A 16,679-nucleotide genomic window follows, 5' to 3' on the forward strand; every position below is an offset into this window, starting at 1 on the left:
CTGAAATGGCGTTTCTGACTAGGGCTAATGTCCACAGGAAAGTTCTATAAACCGGGTCGGAGCCAGTCTTTGGTTGGGCTGGTTGAAATTACAAACAAATCTCAGTTTCAACCGATAAGACCTTACACGTGGGTCCCAATAAGTTGGTAACTTTGTCGTCCAAATCGGCCCAGCTGCTGGATCGGACTGGCTGAAATTGAGGTTTGTTTGTAATTTAAACCAACCCGACCCCGAGACTGACTCCCATCCGGTTTATAGAACTTTCCTGAGGTCAGGAAGTCAGGAACTCCTTTTCAGGAAAAAAAATAAGCCATTGCAGTCATGAGATTTGCAAAAAGACGTACAACCCTTGATTCAGGCCAAATCAAGTAATTGCTGCGGACCGGGTTACCAAGCCAGCAAGTCATTCACGTTCATTTTTCCCCGGTCTATGTGATTGTTAAACGTGATTATTTGATGTATGTCATGGTTATTATATTATATGCTTTTGAAAATCCAAGCCTTAAGAATGATTCGATAACACTGTCAGCAATTTCATTTCTTGGGTCTTGCCTAATAATTATAGGTCTGAGAAATAAAATGTGTATCATTATGCTTGTGGTTCTCTGCAATTTTACACATGCATTGTAAAAGCAAACACATTTGCAGTTGTATTTTGTTCAAATGAAATATATATTGGCATACTGTTGGGGAGAAAACTAGGCTAGGTTATGGAACGTATTATAAAATTTCACGTTATTTTTGCAGATATAAACCAAAGTTGTAGATGATTTACCCATGTGTTGTCCGCTCGTAATTGTAAACATCCTTGAGATTATAGTTATGATGCGGGTTGCTGTGTTTCTAATAGAAGTTTGAATGACTCATCTTATACGAATTTAGCTATTTCATGTGTGCATTATGTATTTGAGTTATTTCAGGTTGCATAACGCCTGTGTGTGTGTGTGTGTGTGTGTGTGTGTGTGTGTGTGTGTGAGAGAGAGAGAGAGAGAGAGAGAGAGAGAGAGAGAGAGAGAGAGAGAGAGAGAGAGAGGTAGGTAGGTAGGTAGGTAGGTATAACAACAAAGGGTTGTTGTTTTAGTTAGTAGATCACATTCATACTATTAAATATCCTACTGCTTCGACACACTGTGCCAAAACAGAACCCCCAAACAATAATCATTTGAAAATTTAAACTTTGTTTCTTTTTGTATAATTAATTTTAAATGTTGATGCATTGAGTTGATGCATTGAATATGTTATTGTCTTCATTAAAGAGTCATTATGAGCGTGTGATTATCGTACATGTGTAGTAAATGGTATTCATTACTTCCCTTCTTGTCTTATTGAGTTTTTTTGGCCGGAGAGAGAGAGAGAGAGAGAGAGAGAGAGAGAGAGAGAGAGAGAGAGAGAGAGAGTGTGTGTGTGTGTCTGTCTGTCTGTGTAATGACAAACTGACACTAGATATAATATGTTACATCTCTTCTCAACGTCGCTGTTGGTTAACAATTTACAACAGGAATTTAAACATAACGCTGTTTCAAAGGGCAAATATAGATAATGTGCAATTCACTGACTAACAGCACATCTGCACGTGTGAACATGTTTTACACTTGTAAAAAAAAAATGGAAAAAAGACCAAAGTCGTAGGGCTGAGATAACAACCGCACGTACGGTTATACATTACTCAACACTCGATACACAAAGTATGTGTCCTACAATTGATATCAATTGGTGGACAGTTACTGGATTTAAGTCTCTGTTAATGTTATGATTAAAGATGTTTATGACTGTCCACAGGATGTGCCGACTGGCAATATTTTCATGACTCATTTTGAAATCGACTCATATGTCAAATTGCGAAATCGTGTATTCATGAAACACACACACACACACACACACACACACACACACACACACACACACACACACGCACACACACAAACACACACACAGACATTCACACACACATTCACACACACCTCTGAATTCAACGTGCTCCTGACCATAACACGTGTGAGTGCGTGTTTGGTGGATTACGATTACTGTAGTTCTTGATGTAGTTTTTGATCTAGGTTTACTGTTTTTGTTGTTGTGCTGGCGAGTTTGGTGGGATCGATTGATGGTCGCAAGAAGAAAACTGTTATAGCCCTCAGAACAAATGAACGTACACATGACAATCCACTTTTACTTTTATTCAAGCAAAACTAATACAACCACAAACTACCCACACAATTACCACCACATTGTCTCCCCTTGTTCATGATACAAAAATAACACTTTCTGTTCGCATTAGGTCTCTCTCTTAGTAAACAACAGAGGACGAAGGGAAACAATAACGATTCAAAGCCAAACATAATGAAACTATCTGTTCTAAGGCCACAACAAATGCCTCATTCCAACAGGTCTAAGGAATTTGTTTTCAAGATAAAATGTTTTTGGGAACATGTATTCAAAGTCGATGAAAGATGAAGACATCCTTCAGCTCGATAAACGGAATTACATTTTTGGTTACATGACAATGCTTAACAAAATTCAAGTTAATTAAATACTTGTAGGTTGACATCGGCTGAGCAAATCGGTTTCTGTTTGCTGAAGGTGTTAAGTTTGGTAAACAATCGCTTCAGTTTCTTGGTGTTTCTGTCTTCCTTTTTCAACACAGTGTCCTCTCTGCTTTGTATGGGCTATAGAGCGTGTATCATAAGACACATACGCATACACAACAAAAACCTGTGGTTGTATGTCTACTGATAAAACATACTTCAAAAAGCCAGGATTGGCAAAAAGTGTGTGTGTGTTTGTGTGTGTATGTGTGTGTGTGTGTGTGTGCGTGTGTTTGTGTGTGTGTATGTGTGTGTGTGTTTGTTTGTGTGTGTGAGTGTGTGTGTGTTTGTGTGTGTTTGTGTGCGTGTGTGTGTATGTGTGTGTGTGTGTGCGTGTGTGTGTGTACGTGTGTGTGTGTTTAATGGGCAAGCAGAGTTTACATGTACACCAGCAGTAGTTGTACACATACTGAAAACTAACAGATATAAATCTACTGGATTAAAATAGCCAAAACCGGTAAAATGTCATATTTATGGACAAAACTAAAGGGGTTTTATGAAGGTTGTCACAGGCGATGGGGACTTGGGTCTATCAATCTGACCCCGGTGTAGCAGTCTTTTGACTCGTCAATTTTAACCGGGAGTACATTAAGACCATTAGAAACAATATTTATGCATTTATGTCTACAACTACGTATATCTAAGGTTTGGGGGGATGTGTCATTCTGGGCAAGCCAGGATTGGCAAAAAGTGTGTGTGTGTGTTTGTGTGTGTGTGTGTGTGTGTGTGTGTGTGTGTGTGTGTGTGTGTGTGAGTTTGTGTGTGTGTTTGTGTGTGTGTGTGTGTGTGTGTGTGTGTGTGTGTGTGTTTAATTGGCAAGCACAGTTTACATGTACACCAGCAGTAGTTGTACACATACTGAAAACTGACAGATATAAGTCTACTGGATTAAAATAGCCAAAAAGGGTAAAATGTCATATTTATGGACAAATCTAAAGGGAACATACAATCAAACTTGCACAATTTTCATTTTAGTGGGGAACTAAACATGTAACCTAAAATCAGAGGGAAAGTTTGAATAAAAGCATTAGTATGCAGTGTCATGCAATTTCTGAAGTGGACAAAGTTTATTTCTATTGTGCCATATGATATCTGGAAGAACCAGTGTAGGCGGGCTGTGGAACTCGAATCATGTGTGTTTTGGGGTGGATTTTTTACACTGCTATACTGAACAACCATATATTGCCTGTCTGGCGTATTATAATTATGAACAGTTCTGTAGTGGTATGCGTAGTTTTATTCCGTAGTTTCATTTACTACACTTTGTTAAAAAAAACCTTTATTTATTTATGTATTTGGTGTTTAGCGTCGTTTTCAACCACGAAGGGTTATATCGCGACGGGGAAAGGGGGAAGATGGGATAGAGCCACTTGTCAGTTGTTTCTTGTTCACAAAAGCACTAATCAAAAATTTGCTCCAGGGGCTTGCAACGTTATTACCTTACTGGGAGAATGCAAGTTTCCAGTACAAAGGACTTAACATTTCTTACATACTGCTTGACTAAAATCTTTACAAAAATTGACTATATTCTATACAAGAAACACTTAACAAGGGTAAAAGGAGAAACAGAATCCGTTAGTCGCCTCTTACGACATGGTGGGGAGCATCGGGTAAATTCTTTCTTGTCCCAACCAATATGGGGGAAAAAACCCTCAAGATTGTACCTTAATATTTTGATGAGAAACCATACACAGGTCAGGGTGAGAAATTACATTACCTCAGCCATCATGCAACCCGTGCAACAAGTTACTCGATACTTTAAATGACTCTGAAAAAACCCAATCTTTTCTCCTTATTAAAGCCAACTCTGGCGGCTAAGGTTTAGTTAGAATTGTGATATGTTGACAGATATTTTCTAAAGCTGGCAACCTGTGTTTGATTTTTAAGTCGCAAAATCTCCTACGCCAAGAGTCTAAAAGACTGGCTGAAAGAAAAAGACTGAATTCGTTCAGAAGGAAGCGAAGTGAGATCCGAAGATTTGGTCGCATTATTGTTTTCAAATTATAACAAAGGAGTGCATGCTTCTTTTGTGTTTGACATAATCACGTTCCCTTTAGATTTGTATGTATGCATCAGAAACAGAAAGGTATACTTGAGAACAACGCAACCGTCAACTAACGTTACTGCCCAGTATATTATGCCAAATATGTACACACAAATCTAGATGTACACATAAATCAGCATCAAACAAAGCAAACACTAAAGTAAAGGAATGTTAAATGTTGAAGACAAATATAAACTTCGCTGACACTAAATTTAGAGAACGATATAAGAAATGTGTATATTGTGGGCAAAACTCGAAATATGTATGCCAAAATCTAGATTTACACATTAAAGAACATTACACACAGCAAACACTGTCACCGTGACACAAAGCTTAGAACATGATATACAATATATAGGTATAGTGTAGGCATAATATTCCTTTGATTTTCTTCTGAACATTTAGATTTAAGAAAACTATTAAATATCACGATTTTCAAATCGATATTTTGTTTTGACAAATCTTGGTTTTATGCTTCTAATTAATGTTTTCATTGATCTATCTATCAGCTCAGTTAGTTAATCCATTAAATAATTGATCTGTTGTTTCCTTCATTCAATATTTATATGTTAAAAGAAAAGCCTGACTTGGCAGGTGTCTCCCACAGTCTCCAACAACATTACCTAAATGTTCATTTACATTCACAATACGTTGGATCAATTTAAAGCATATAATAAGCCAGAAAACAGTTTTACAAGGGCAGCAAAAGGGCACTTCAAGCGAAGTCCAAGATCATGCTACTTCCAACAATATAATGTAAATACAATCATGAAGTCGAAAATCTAATTAGGAATCAAACACAATTTGTCCAGACTCTAATTAGGAATCAAACAAACACAATTCAAACATGGTTATTTCAAGTGTCATTCAGGGAAGTTAAGCTTACATGAACAAAACGGCTAAGTAAGACAAAATATTATTATCAAAAGGGTTTCATATAATGTTATTCCAACTGTACAACATTAATTGTTAACCTGTTGCACGAGCACATAGTAGAAGCATTAAATGAAACAGGCATTTGTGTGTTGCTGTATTTTCAGTTGCCAGTGTCATTTCATGTTTCAAACTCTCTGAGGTTTCAGGTGAGGAGGACGATTCTCAATATTTCTTGTGTCCTGATCCTCTGCTTGCCTTCAACACAAGATCCTCAAATAGTGCTCTATTCTCAGTGGATGCTTTCCTGTTGTATTTAAATGTTAGAATCCAGTCTTGTCCAAACAAATAATATACAATCGCATCAATACCAATTTATTAAAGGTCCTTGTCTACATTTTTATACCGAAATCGCCATTTGACCATTAAAATGCAGAGTCTATTATCTACAAATATCAACAATGTTGACCGTTCGATCAGGAAAGACGAAGCCAGTGTAGCCGTTTGAAAATTCATTGTAGTATTCCAGCGTAGTACTCATAGTAGGATATCCTTATTTGGAAAATGCCAAGCGCAAATCCCGTGCATTTCGTGCGTTTAAAAAAAAGCGTGGACACCGCTCCAGTGTCAAACTGTTGCTGCACTTGTTTGGGCGTGGCTTTAAGCACAGTGACATGAATTTGATTGGTCAGTATTTTTAGGCAAAGCACATGTTCTCAGATGTAGAAGCATTAAATGAAACCTGGTTACATTCATGTTTCAAACTCTCTGAGGTTTCAGGTGAGGAGGACGATTCTCAATAACTCTTGTGTCCTGATCCTCTGCTTGCCTTCAACACAAGATCCTCAAATAGTGCACTAGTCTCAGTGGATGCTTTCCTGTTGTATTTAAATGTTAGAATCCAGTCTTGTCCAAACAAATAATATACAATCGCATCAATACCAATTTATTCAGAAACACAATAAAAAAAAATTAAAAATCAATATCAATATGAAGCTGAGGGCCCCAAAGGGTTTAAAATCGTGATCGTGATTGGCGTTTTTTGACCTTTCTGTGACCGTGATTGCCGAAATTTCCATTTCTGTGATCGTGATGGGACTTTGCCCGTGATCCGTGATGACAAAAAAATCAAGTCTCGTGATCGTGATCGTCATTTGTTTTCGTGATCGTGATGGGCATTATTGCAAAGCATTTTATTTTCAACGTACATTTTTCACAGCTGTATCACTCTATGATCCTCTATTCGTCAAGGAGCCAATCCCGATTGAAGGGAAGCAACAACACATTCAGAAATATGATTTTGATAGCGATTTCTTCCCTTTATGAGAACCAATCACACACAAAAAAAAATCCAATCAGAAGGCAAATTGCAAAAGTCTGCCAAACTTCATCCAATGGAAGGGCTTCGTGCAAAAGTTTTGAGTGCATTCAGTCAAATTCGAATTCGAAGATCCAAAATGGCGTGCAGCGGTACTGTCATCGAACTTCTGTTATATTTTGTGGATTCAAGCCAGACCAAAGCAGGCGGCGAGAATGCCTTCCTTGGTGGAAAGGTCAGGCTACGGGTCGGTCTTTCCGAAGACGAAATATCAAGGTATGTTCATCCAGGTCTATGGTTCATCTATGTTGCTCTATGACTGTTCTGAATGTAGGCAAAGATCTTGAAATTTGTTCAAGATCTTTGAGTTTGAGTGAGATCATTGACATTGTCGACATTGCCACGTCCGGCTGTCACTCGCTCAGTGTGACCTCGACTGGCTCGAGATCGAGTCTGCGTTTAGCCAAAACCGAAACTTGAAATGTGTTTTTCATCCCAGCAACGTGGACACGCTTGGCATAGATTCTAATTGTCGCTTCTTTGCATTAAGCTTGGATTTATTTTAGCGCCTGTAAACTTTAATATCAACAATGGGTTAAATTCAGAAACAATGGCGGGGAGACGTGCCAGTTTGGGTCACTTGATCCTCATGTCAAAGACGATCAAAGTCATGTTCGTTGGGGATTTTGTCAGGCATGCTACTTTTCCGGTAATTGCCGGAAATCCGATAAAGCCGTTTTCAAAATCCGGTAAAGTCAAATTTATTCCGGTGAAGTTGAAAAATTTCCGCAAAAAAAGTGACGATCCGTGTGAATATCGCGCAACGCGACCGGGCGCCGGTCTCAATGAAGCCAGCGCACAGTAGTGTTGTTTTCACCAGTTTGGAGGTGTGTTGAATGGTGGCGGTGGGAGGCTAAAATGGGATTTTTAACAAGATCACAACACTATTACAGCCCTGAAAATGATGCCCAGAATGCACCAGATTGCACCGATTTTAACCGTTTTTTGAAAAAAACCGGGGGGGCATGCCCCCGGACACCCCTAGTTGGCTCGCCTGCTTCGCAGGCTCAGGCTTGTGGCTTTGCCACTGGCACTGCGCGCTTCTTTCAGGTAAAACCATTTTTGGCCTGTAGCATTCCTGTTTGTTTTTCAAGGCCATGAACCCAGGCGATGGTGTACCTCAAATTGTATGGCAAAGTTGAAAATAAAGAACACATCACACCTACATGTACTTTAATTTCAATCCACCCAATTGTTTTTGAGAAAATGGGTTTACAAGATTTAGCTCTGGAAATGTGAAATTGTGCAAGTATATATTCATGTGTGTGAGTGAGGGTGGGAGTTGAATGTGTATGAGTGTAAAGAGAGAGAGAGAGAGAGAGAGAGAGAGAGAGAGAGAGAGAGAGAGAGAGAGAGAGAGAGAGAGAGAGAGAGAGAGAGAGAGAAAACAATGAAAACAACATTCTTGTTACTGATTACAAATCATGATATGTATTTCTATGTGTGTATGAAAGAGAATTCAAAAAATAATAAGAAAAAAATGCAACAGTTCTCACTTTGTGTTGAATAAACAATAGATCCAGAGGAGCGAATTACTGTGTGGTTGTGTTTACTTTCACACGTGCTTTCTGTAAATGCAATTTTACCGTGACCGTGATTTGCCACTGATGTTCGTGATCGTGAAAACAAAAATCAAGGTAACTGTGATCGTGAAAGCTAAAATTTCCCTTCCCGTGATCGTGATGATACCCCCCCCTTTGGGGCCCTCGAAGCTTATATAGCGCGCATTCGGTGGGTGCAGTTCCAAGCGCTTGTCGAAGAGTTGTCAACAGAGGACTAACAAACAAAATAACATCTACAGACGGACACGAACATTATCACACACTAGCAAACCCTGGTAAACATACAACAAACAACTGTTTAACAACAATGTACACATCAATAGCTAGGTCCAAACAAAATAATATTAAGCACAAAGAAAACACCTCTCACAGAGCACAGCACAAGAATGTCTTTTGGGGCACAACACATCACGTCGAACATGAAAGTCGCAGCCAGCTACGGGAAGAACTGAGTCTTCAACCTACTCTTGAACGCGTCAAGAGAGGGGCTCTGGCGAAGCTCAAGCGGCAGGGAGTTCCAGACGGAGGGGCCCGCGGAGGGAAATGCACGCTGACCAGCAGATGCGAGTTTCAAGCGAGGGATGTGGAGGCGGAGAGGGTCAGAGAGGGAGAGGGTCAGCAGCAGAAATAGCAAAGTTCATTTCAAAAACATTCACACAAATATCACTATGCCCTAAGTACAAAGTCACTACATAATTGTTCACACAAATATGCTCATAAATCATGCAACCAGAGTATAAAATGGCTCCCTTGTAAACGTGCTTAAATCAAATACATAACACGATTCATGGTTTAAGCGAAATGATCTGGTGTTTATTTTCTAGGATAATTTCGAGTGCATCAAAAGTTAAAAATAAAAATTCAGAAAAAAAGGTGTGAGAAAATACGACATGTAATAATGCATGCATTTGGGCTGATAACATATGTGGCATACTATAAGAAAACTCGGTCAAAATAATTGTTTGTGACACTGATGTTTTAATTTTGCGAACGTTTTATGATTGACGTTGTTAAGATCCTACCGAGTTTAAATAACTTGAAACCCGAATATTATTAAACTTACACCTGCTGGAGGTTCCCAGTGATTGAAAGTGTGTTGTGCTGCTAATACCGAGTTTTCACGAATTTGGTCAGGTATACTAAAATATTATCGTATGTGTGTGGTATTGTGCATTTGTAAAAAGAAATTAAAAAAGTAAGCAAGCTTAAACAGCCACATAGTACTCACTTTCTCAATCTGTTAATCATCTCAGAAGATGTTTTGAGCATATGATCTCATTGGAGCTTCCAAAGCAATAGGTTAATATACAAAATACAAACCAGCAACACAATTACCTAAATGTTCATTTACATTCACAATACGTTGGATCAATTTAAAGCATATAATAAGCCAGAAAACAGGTTTACATGGGCAGCAAAAGGGCACTTCAAGCGAAGTCCAAGATCATGCTACTTCCAACAATATAATGTAAATACAATCATCAAGTCGAAACTCTAATTAGGAATCAAACAAACACAATTCAAACATGGTTATTTCAAGTGTCATTCAGGGAAGTTAAGCTTACATGAACAAAACGGCTAAGTAAGACAAAATATTATTATCAAAAGGGTTTCATATAATGTTATTCCAACTGTACAACATTAATTGTTAACCTGTTGCACGAGCACATACAAGTAGTAGAAGCATTAAATGAAACAGGCATTTGTGTGTTGCTGTATTTTCAGTTGCCAGTGTCATTTCATGTTTCAAACTCTCTGAGGTTTCAGGTGAGGAGGACGATTCTCAATAACTGTTGTGTCCTGATCCTCTGCTTGCCTTCAACACAAGATCCTCAAATAGTGCACTAGTCTCAGTGGATGCTTTCCTGTTGTATTTAAATGTTAGAATCCAGTCTGGTCCAAACAAATAATATACAATCGCATCAATACCAATTTATTCAGAAACACAATAAAACAAATTTTAAAAATCAATATCAATATGGAGCTTATATAGCGCGTATTCCGTGTGTACAGTTCTAAGCGCTTGTCGAAGAGTTGTCAACACATGACTAACAAACAAAATAACATCTACATACGGACACGAACCCTATCACACACTAGCAAACCCTGGTAAACATACAACAAACAACTGTTTAACAACAATGTACACATCAATAGCTAGGTCCAAACAAAATAATATTAAGCACAAAGAAAACACCTCTCACAGAGCACAGCACAAGAATGTCTTTTGGGGCACAACACATCACGTCGAACATGAAAGTCGCAGCCAGCTACGGGAAGAACTGAGTCTTCAACCTACTCTTGAACGCGTCAAGAGAGGGGCTCTGGCGAAGCTCAAGCGGCAGGGAGTTCTAGACGGAGGGGCCCGCGGAGGGAAATGCACGCTGACCAGCAGATGCGAGTTTCGAGCGAGGGATGTGGAGGCGGAGAGGGTCAGAGAGGGAGAGGGTCAGCAGCAGAAATAGCAAAGTTCATTTCAAAAACATTCACACAAATATCACTATGCCCTAAGTGCAAAGTCACTACATAATTGTTCACACAAATATGCTCATAAATCATGCAACCAGAGTATAAAATGGCTCCCTTGTAAACGTGCTTAAATCAAAATAATACATAACACGATTCATGGTTTAAGCGAAATGATCTGGTGTTTATTTTCCAGGATAATTTCGAGTGCATCAAAAGTTAAAAATAAAAATTTAGAAAAAAAGGTGTGAGAAAATACGACATGTAATAATGCATGCATTTGGGCTGATAACATATGTGGCATACTATAAGAAAACTCGGTCAAAATAATTGTTTGTGACACTGATGTTTTAATTTTGCGAACGTTTTATGATTGACGTTGTTAAGATCCTACCGAGTTTAAATAACTTGAAACCCGAATATTATTAAACTTACACCTGCTGGAGGTTCCCAGTGATTGAAAGTGTGTTGTGCTGCTAATACCGAGTTTTCACGAATTTGGTCAGGTATACTAAAATATTATCGTATGTGTGTGGTATTGTGCATTTGTAAAAAGAAATTAAAAAAGTAAGCAAGCTTAAACAGCCACATAGTACTCACTTTCTCAATCTGTTAATCATCTTAGAAGATGTTTTGAGCATATGATCTCATTGGAGCTTCCAAAGCAATAGGTTAATATACAAAATACAAACCAGCAACACAATTACCTAAATGTTCATTTACATTCACAATACGTTGGATCAATTTAAAGCATATAATAAGCCAGAAAACAGGTTTACATGGGCAGCAAAAGGGCACTTCAAGCGAAGTCCAAGATCATGCTACTTCCAACAATATAATGTAAATACAATCATCAAGTCGAAACTCTAATTAGGAATCAAACAAACACAATTCAAACATGGTTATTTCAAGTGTCATTCAGGGAAGTTAAGCTTATATGAACAAAACGGCTAAGTAAGACAAAATATTATTATCAAAAGGGTTTCATATAATGTTATTCCAACTGTACAACATTAATTGTTAACCTGTTGCACGAGCACATAGTAGAAGCATTAAATGAAACAGGCATTTGTGTGTTGCTGTATTTTCAGTTGCCAGTGTCATTTCATGCTTCTAACTCTCAGGTTTCAGGTGAGGAGGACGATTCATAAGTCTTCTGTCCTGATCCATTGCTTGCCTTCAATTCAAGATCTTCAAATAGTTCTCAAGATAATCTCAGTGGATTCTTTCCTGTTGTATTTACACAGTACTCCAGTACGTGTTTGCCTACAGAAATAATACAACTGCATCAATACGGATACATTATTAAAATCATATTAAAAACAAAACAAAGGACAAGTTCGTTTCTGATAAAGTTCACAAATAAAATTTCTATTCCATAAGTGTAAAGTCATTATATAACGTCGTTAGAAAAAGTACTGTCCTTAATTGTGCGATCATACGCATAAAAGGATACATGTTTGAAGCAGAATGATTCTATGTTCAGTTTCTTGGATGGTTTCGAGTGCATCAAAAGTTAAAGATAGACAAATAAACAATATTAGGGAGTAATAATAATAATAATAAATGAGCATTTATATAGCGCAACATCACAACTTTACAATTATGCTCTTTGAGCTTGACACATTTCAGAGACAGAGAGACAGAAAGAGAGAAAATCAAAAGCACTGGGGTATCATGGCCTCTTTAAAATATATATTATCATACTAATACATATTACAAATGTAACATTATAAACATATAGCGTGTGAGTGTAAATATTAGAATGTGTTCTCTACCAGCCCATCCCCAGCCCCAAAAAACTCCGCTCCCCCCACCCCCACCCTCTCTCCTACAATTTAACACCTTCTTCCCCGCAAGCTGAATCGTCTGCTTACCTTTTTTTACCCGCGGTTTGTGAGCATCAAGCTTTTCGTGCCTTGGATTAGGCTCATGGGCACGCTTGGAATGGGCGTTTGGTCAGAAGCAACTTCGTCGCTTGTCTGGTCACCAGCGCGCGTTGTTTCTTGGAGAGAACCCTCTTGAACTATACAACGTAAACCAAAACATCTCATTATTGTCCTACACCTAAAGCACGTGATCCCCTAGGTTCTACGCAGTCATGCACTTACACGATTAAAGACTAGAACCTGTGAGTGTTACATTAGCCGTTTCTAAGTAAGGTACTTACAGGTCTTCTTTTTTAAATGTTCCTATTTGTAAAAGGAAATTCGGGGCTCCTCACCCCCCCCCCCTTCTACGCTTAAATGTGAGTTAATATTGGTGTGTGTGGGTGTGTGTGTATGTGTGAGTGAGTATGTGCTTATCCTGTATTCCAACCAGTAGTTATGTTTTGAACTAAATAATGGTCCCCTCCGCTCCCCACGTTTTCCTTTGTTGTCGTTTTTTACATTTTGTCAAGTTTTTACTAAATGTTTAAACATAGACTCGGAATCGAGACGAGGGTGGTGCTGAATGCGTGTGTGTGTGTGTGTGTGTGTGTGTGTGTGTGTAGAGCGATTCAGAGAAAAGTACTGGGCATGCAACTTCACATGAGAGTTCCTTGGTGTGATATCCAAAGATATTTGTTTATTTTTTCGATAAATATCTTTAATGACGTCATATCCGGCTTTTAGTTAAAGTTAAAGGCAGCAATGTCATGCCCTAATTTTATTTATCAAATTGATTGACATTTTTTACAAGCAATCTTCGACGAAGCCTGTACTATTAGATTGCATTTCCGCTTGAAAGTTTGGTCATTACAAATCCCAAAAAAGTTTGATAAAAACTAAAACTTTAGTAATCGATCCAATGATGGTTTCATCTTATACTTTATCATTACTTGATTCCACAAAAATATAGATATGTAATGTTTGGATTAAAAACAATCTCAGGAAGTTAAAAAGAATAAGGAAACGTGTTTTCCTATGAAGCGCTTTATGCTACTGCACTAAACTGTCACTTTATGTGCTCAAACGTGACAGGGTATGAAATCAACACAGTTGTTGAGTGTTGTCTTAGTGAAAAAATGCGGTACCGTCAATGTTCTTATTGTCACTGCCGTGCCCATACTAACCTTCAGTTGTCACTTTGATCTGCAGGTTCACACCGTATCTATCAAACACTTCTTGCTTTAGCCTCCTGCAATATAATATGGTAAACGTGAATACTCATTAAATACGGTTGAGTGCATACCCCATTTTTAACGTTTATTTGCGTGTGTGCGTGGAAGAGTATGCGAGTGTTTGCTTTTCTGTCTTCTTGTGTGTGTACTTGTATGTGTGTCTGTGTGTGTGCGTGCGTGCGTGCGTGCGTGCGCGTGTATGTGTGTATGTGTGTGTGTGTGTGTGTGTGTGTGTGTGTGTGTGTGTGTGTGTGTGTGGGTGTGTGTGTGTGTGTGGGCGTGCGTGCGTGTGTAATAAAACTACCGGGCACATGTTTATTAAATGTTACATGAATACTTCCACAAAATTACACATTAACATGCTTCCATTTGAAACTTCGAGGTCGTCATCGTGGATTGACGCCCGACCAAAGCTAATTGAAGCCCGACGGAGCGAGAATTTCGCAATGTTAAGTTGTTAGGAACGGAACATGACCCCGCTGTGGGCTAAGTCTAGGGTCATGTTCAGAGATCATTGAACTCCAGAAGTGTGCAAAATTAGCTTCGAAAACATCAGAGATAACCACAAATTAAGTTTTTTGTATACAGATGGCCGGCCGGGACGGTCAAACACTGCTCATCATAAGATCATCATAACAACTGTTTTATGCATAACAAGGTCACTGTTGCAATATGCTGTTACCAAGACTGTTCCGATCTGTCTCGGTCGGAGGGTTTTGCTCACCCAGATCTTTCTGTTTTCAGATCGCCGAAAGCACTTTTTTTTTCACATGATACACCCTGAAACCTGAAAGCAACTTTTGGTGATTGTAGCGAGTTTTGCTCTTGTCCTGCTAATCTACTCCATATGCCTAATTTCCCCCCTCCCCCACCCCCCCCCCCACCCCCATGGAGAACGTTACAAAAGGGTAGGTAGACAAACCGTGACGTACCGAATGCACGCGTCCAGTTTGCTGTCTGGAGTTGGGATGACGACGGTCACCAAATTCCTCACACTCATCCGCTTCATGGCTTCGATTTCAGCAACCTTCTCTTTGAAAGGAACAACAGGGTCCAAGTTCACCCGGAGGGTATGACCATGACCGCCTGGTGGGTTAAGTTCATCAATTCGACGAAGCATGAGGTCTCTCCATTCCTCCTCCATCACAAGTGTCTCCATCTTTGCCAATAGAACAATAATTAAAATTAATGTCAGAAATTGATTTTTAAAAAAGACGAAAAAAGACTAGTAGCACATTTAAATGCACTCGCTATTAACAGCTATTGTGTTTTCAGCGTAGCAATAGGGCCCGATATTTAGACGAGACAAGTATAATGCCGACGAGTCGAAGACGAGTCGCATTATACTTGTTCGAGTCTAAATATCGGACCCTATTGCTACGATGAAAACACAATAGCGTTTATATAGCTATTCTGACATTAAATTCTGTGTTAGAATCATGTTTTTGTCAGCGACAAGTACCAGAATGGTCCATGTCGTTGATTGCAGACGACGGTTCCCTTTCCGCATGAAGCCACGGAAATAACCGAACATTGAAAAACCCACGGACATGTATTACGGAGAAAACTCGAGATAACCGGATGCTTAGCATTACGTCAATATGTTAGGAATCATATGACGTCATGACGTATCATGCTTGCCTACGTAGATTGTATGTTCGAAAGTCTGACTTCTGTTGGGAATTCGCGTGGTGAAGACAGCGGTAAATCTGTAGATCATCTAGATGATAAGAGAACAAGGATTGTCTCAGAAGAAACGACGAAATGTTTCAGACCGGTAACTTCATTTCAACATTGCACTATACAATGGACGTTCTATGTGACAGGAGAGTTTGCTGATTTTGTGTTAAACATTGGAGAGATCGTCTGCTAGAATCCGAGATAGGTCGCTTCAGATTGCAGCTTCTGGAAATTTGCAAGGTTTGTTGCCTGTTAAAGAACTGGATTTTACACGTAATGTATGTCATGTACAGTAAGCAACAACAAAAACACACACAAAGCATATGGCATCGTCTGTCGACTAGTCACAGAGTGACAGAAACAAACCTGGCGAGGTATGCGTGTACTTTATACACGTGGAAGAAACCGGAACCATGCGTCTTTGTTATTGCCGATATCGTTTGGATATCGGCAAAAATGGCCAACTTTCGTAGCGTTATGCTTTGATGATCGGAAAAGGGATGTGTGAGACCATCCAATCACAGCCCCCGAATTCCCCCACGTGTCCATCAGAATAGCTATATACCTCTCCATTGCTCATTAAGATAAAGTATAAACGCAACCTTTGCACCAATAATACATTTTCAATATACTTTTATATAGCTATTCTGATGGGCACGTAGGGGAATTCGGGGGCTGTGGTTGGATGGTCTCACACATCCCTTTTCCGATCATCAAAGCATAACGCTACGGAAGTTGGCCATTTTTGCCGATATCCAAACGATATCGGCAATAACAAAGACGCATGGTACCGGTTTCTTCCACGTGTATAATTACTATAAAGTACACGCATACCTCGCCAGGTTTGTTTCTGTGGCTAGTCGACAGACGATGCCATTTGCTTTGTGTGTGTTTTTGTTGTTGCTTACTGTACATGACATACATTACGTGTAAAATCCAGTTCTTTAACAGGCAACAAACCTTGCAAATTTCCAGAAGCTGCAATCTGAAG

The 16,679-nt window shown here is 39.1% G+C and overlaps 1 protein-coding gene across 1 annotated transcript in view; it reads right to left on the reverse strand.

The window, feature by feature from the left end:
* Positions 1–10,418: 10,418 nt before the first annotated feature.
* Positions 10,419–16,679, reverse strand: part of LOC138974348 (uncharacterized) — a 31,219-nt gene continuing 24,958 nt past the window's right edge. The window contains exons 5-8 of the mRNA XM_070347066.1: positions 14,941–15,167; positions 13,961–14,025; positions 12,783–12,931; positions 10,419–12,171 (exon numbers count right to left, since the gene is read on the reverse strand). Of these exons, the coding sequence (XP_070203167.1) occupies positions 12,789–12,931; positions 13,961–14,025; positions 14,941–15,167 (435 nt within the window). The 3' untranslated portion in view covers positions 10,419–12,171; positions 12,783–12,788. The remainder of the gene's footprint in view (positions 12,172–12,782; positions 12,932–13,960; positions 14,026–14,940; positions 15,168–16,679) is intronic.

This window comes from Littorina saxatilis, linkage group LG8, assembly GCF_037325665.1.
Source record: "Littorina saxatilis isolate snail1 linkage group LG8, US_GU_Lsax_2.0, whole genome shotgun sequence".
Lineage (NCBI taxonomy): Eukaryota > Metazoa > Mollusca > Gastropoda > Littorinimorpha > Littorinidae > Littorina > Littorina saxatilis.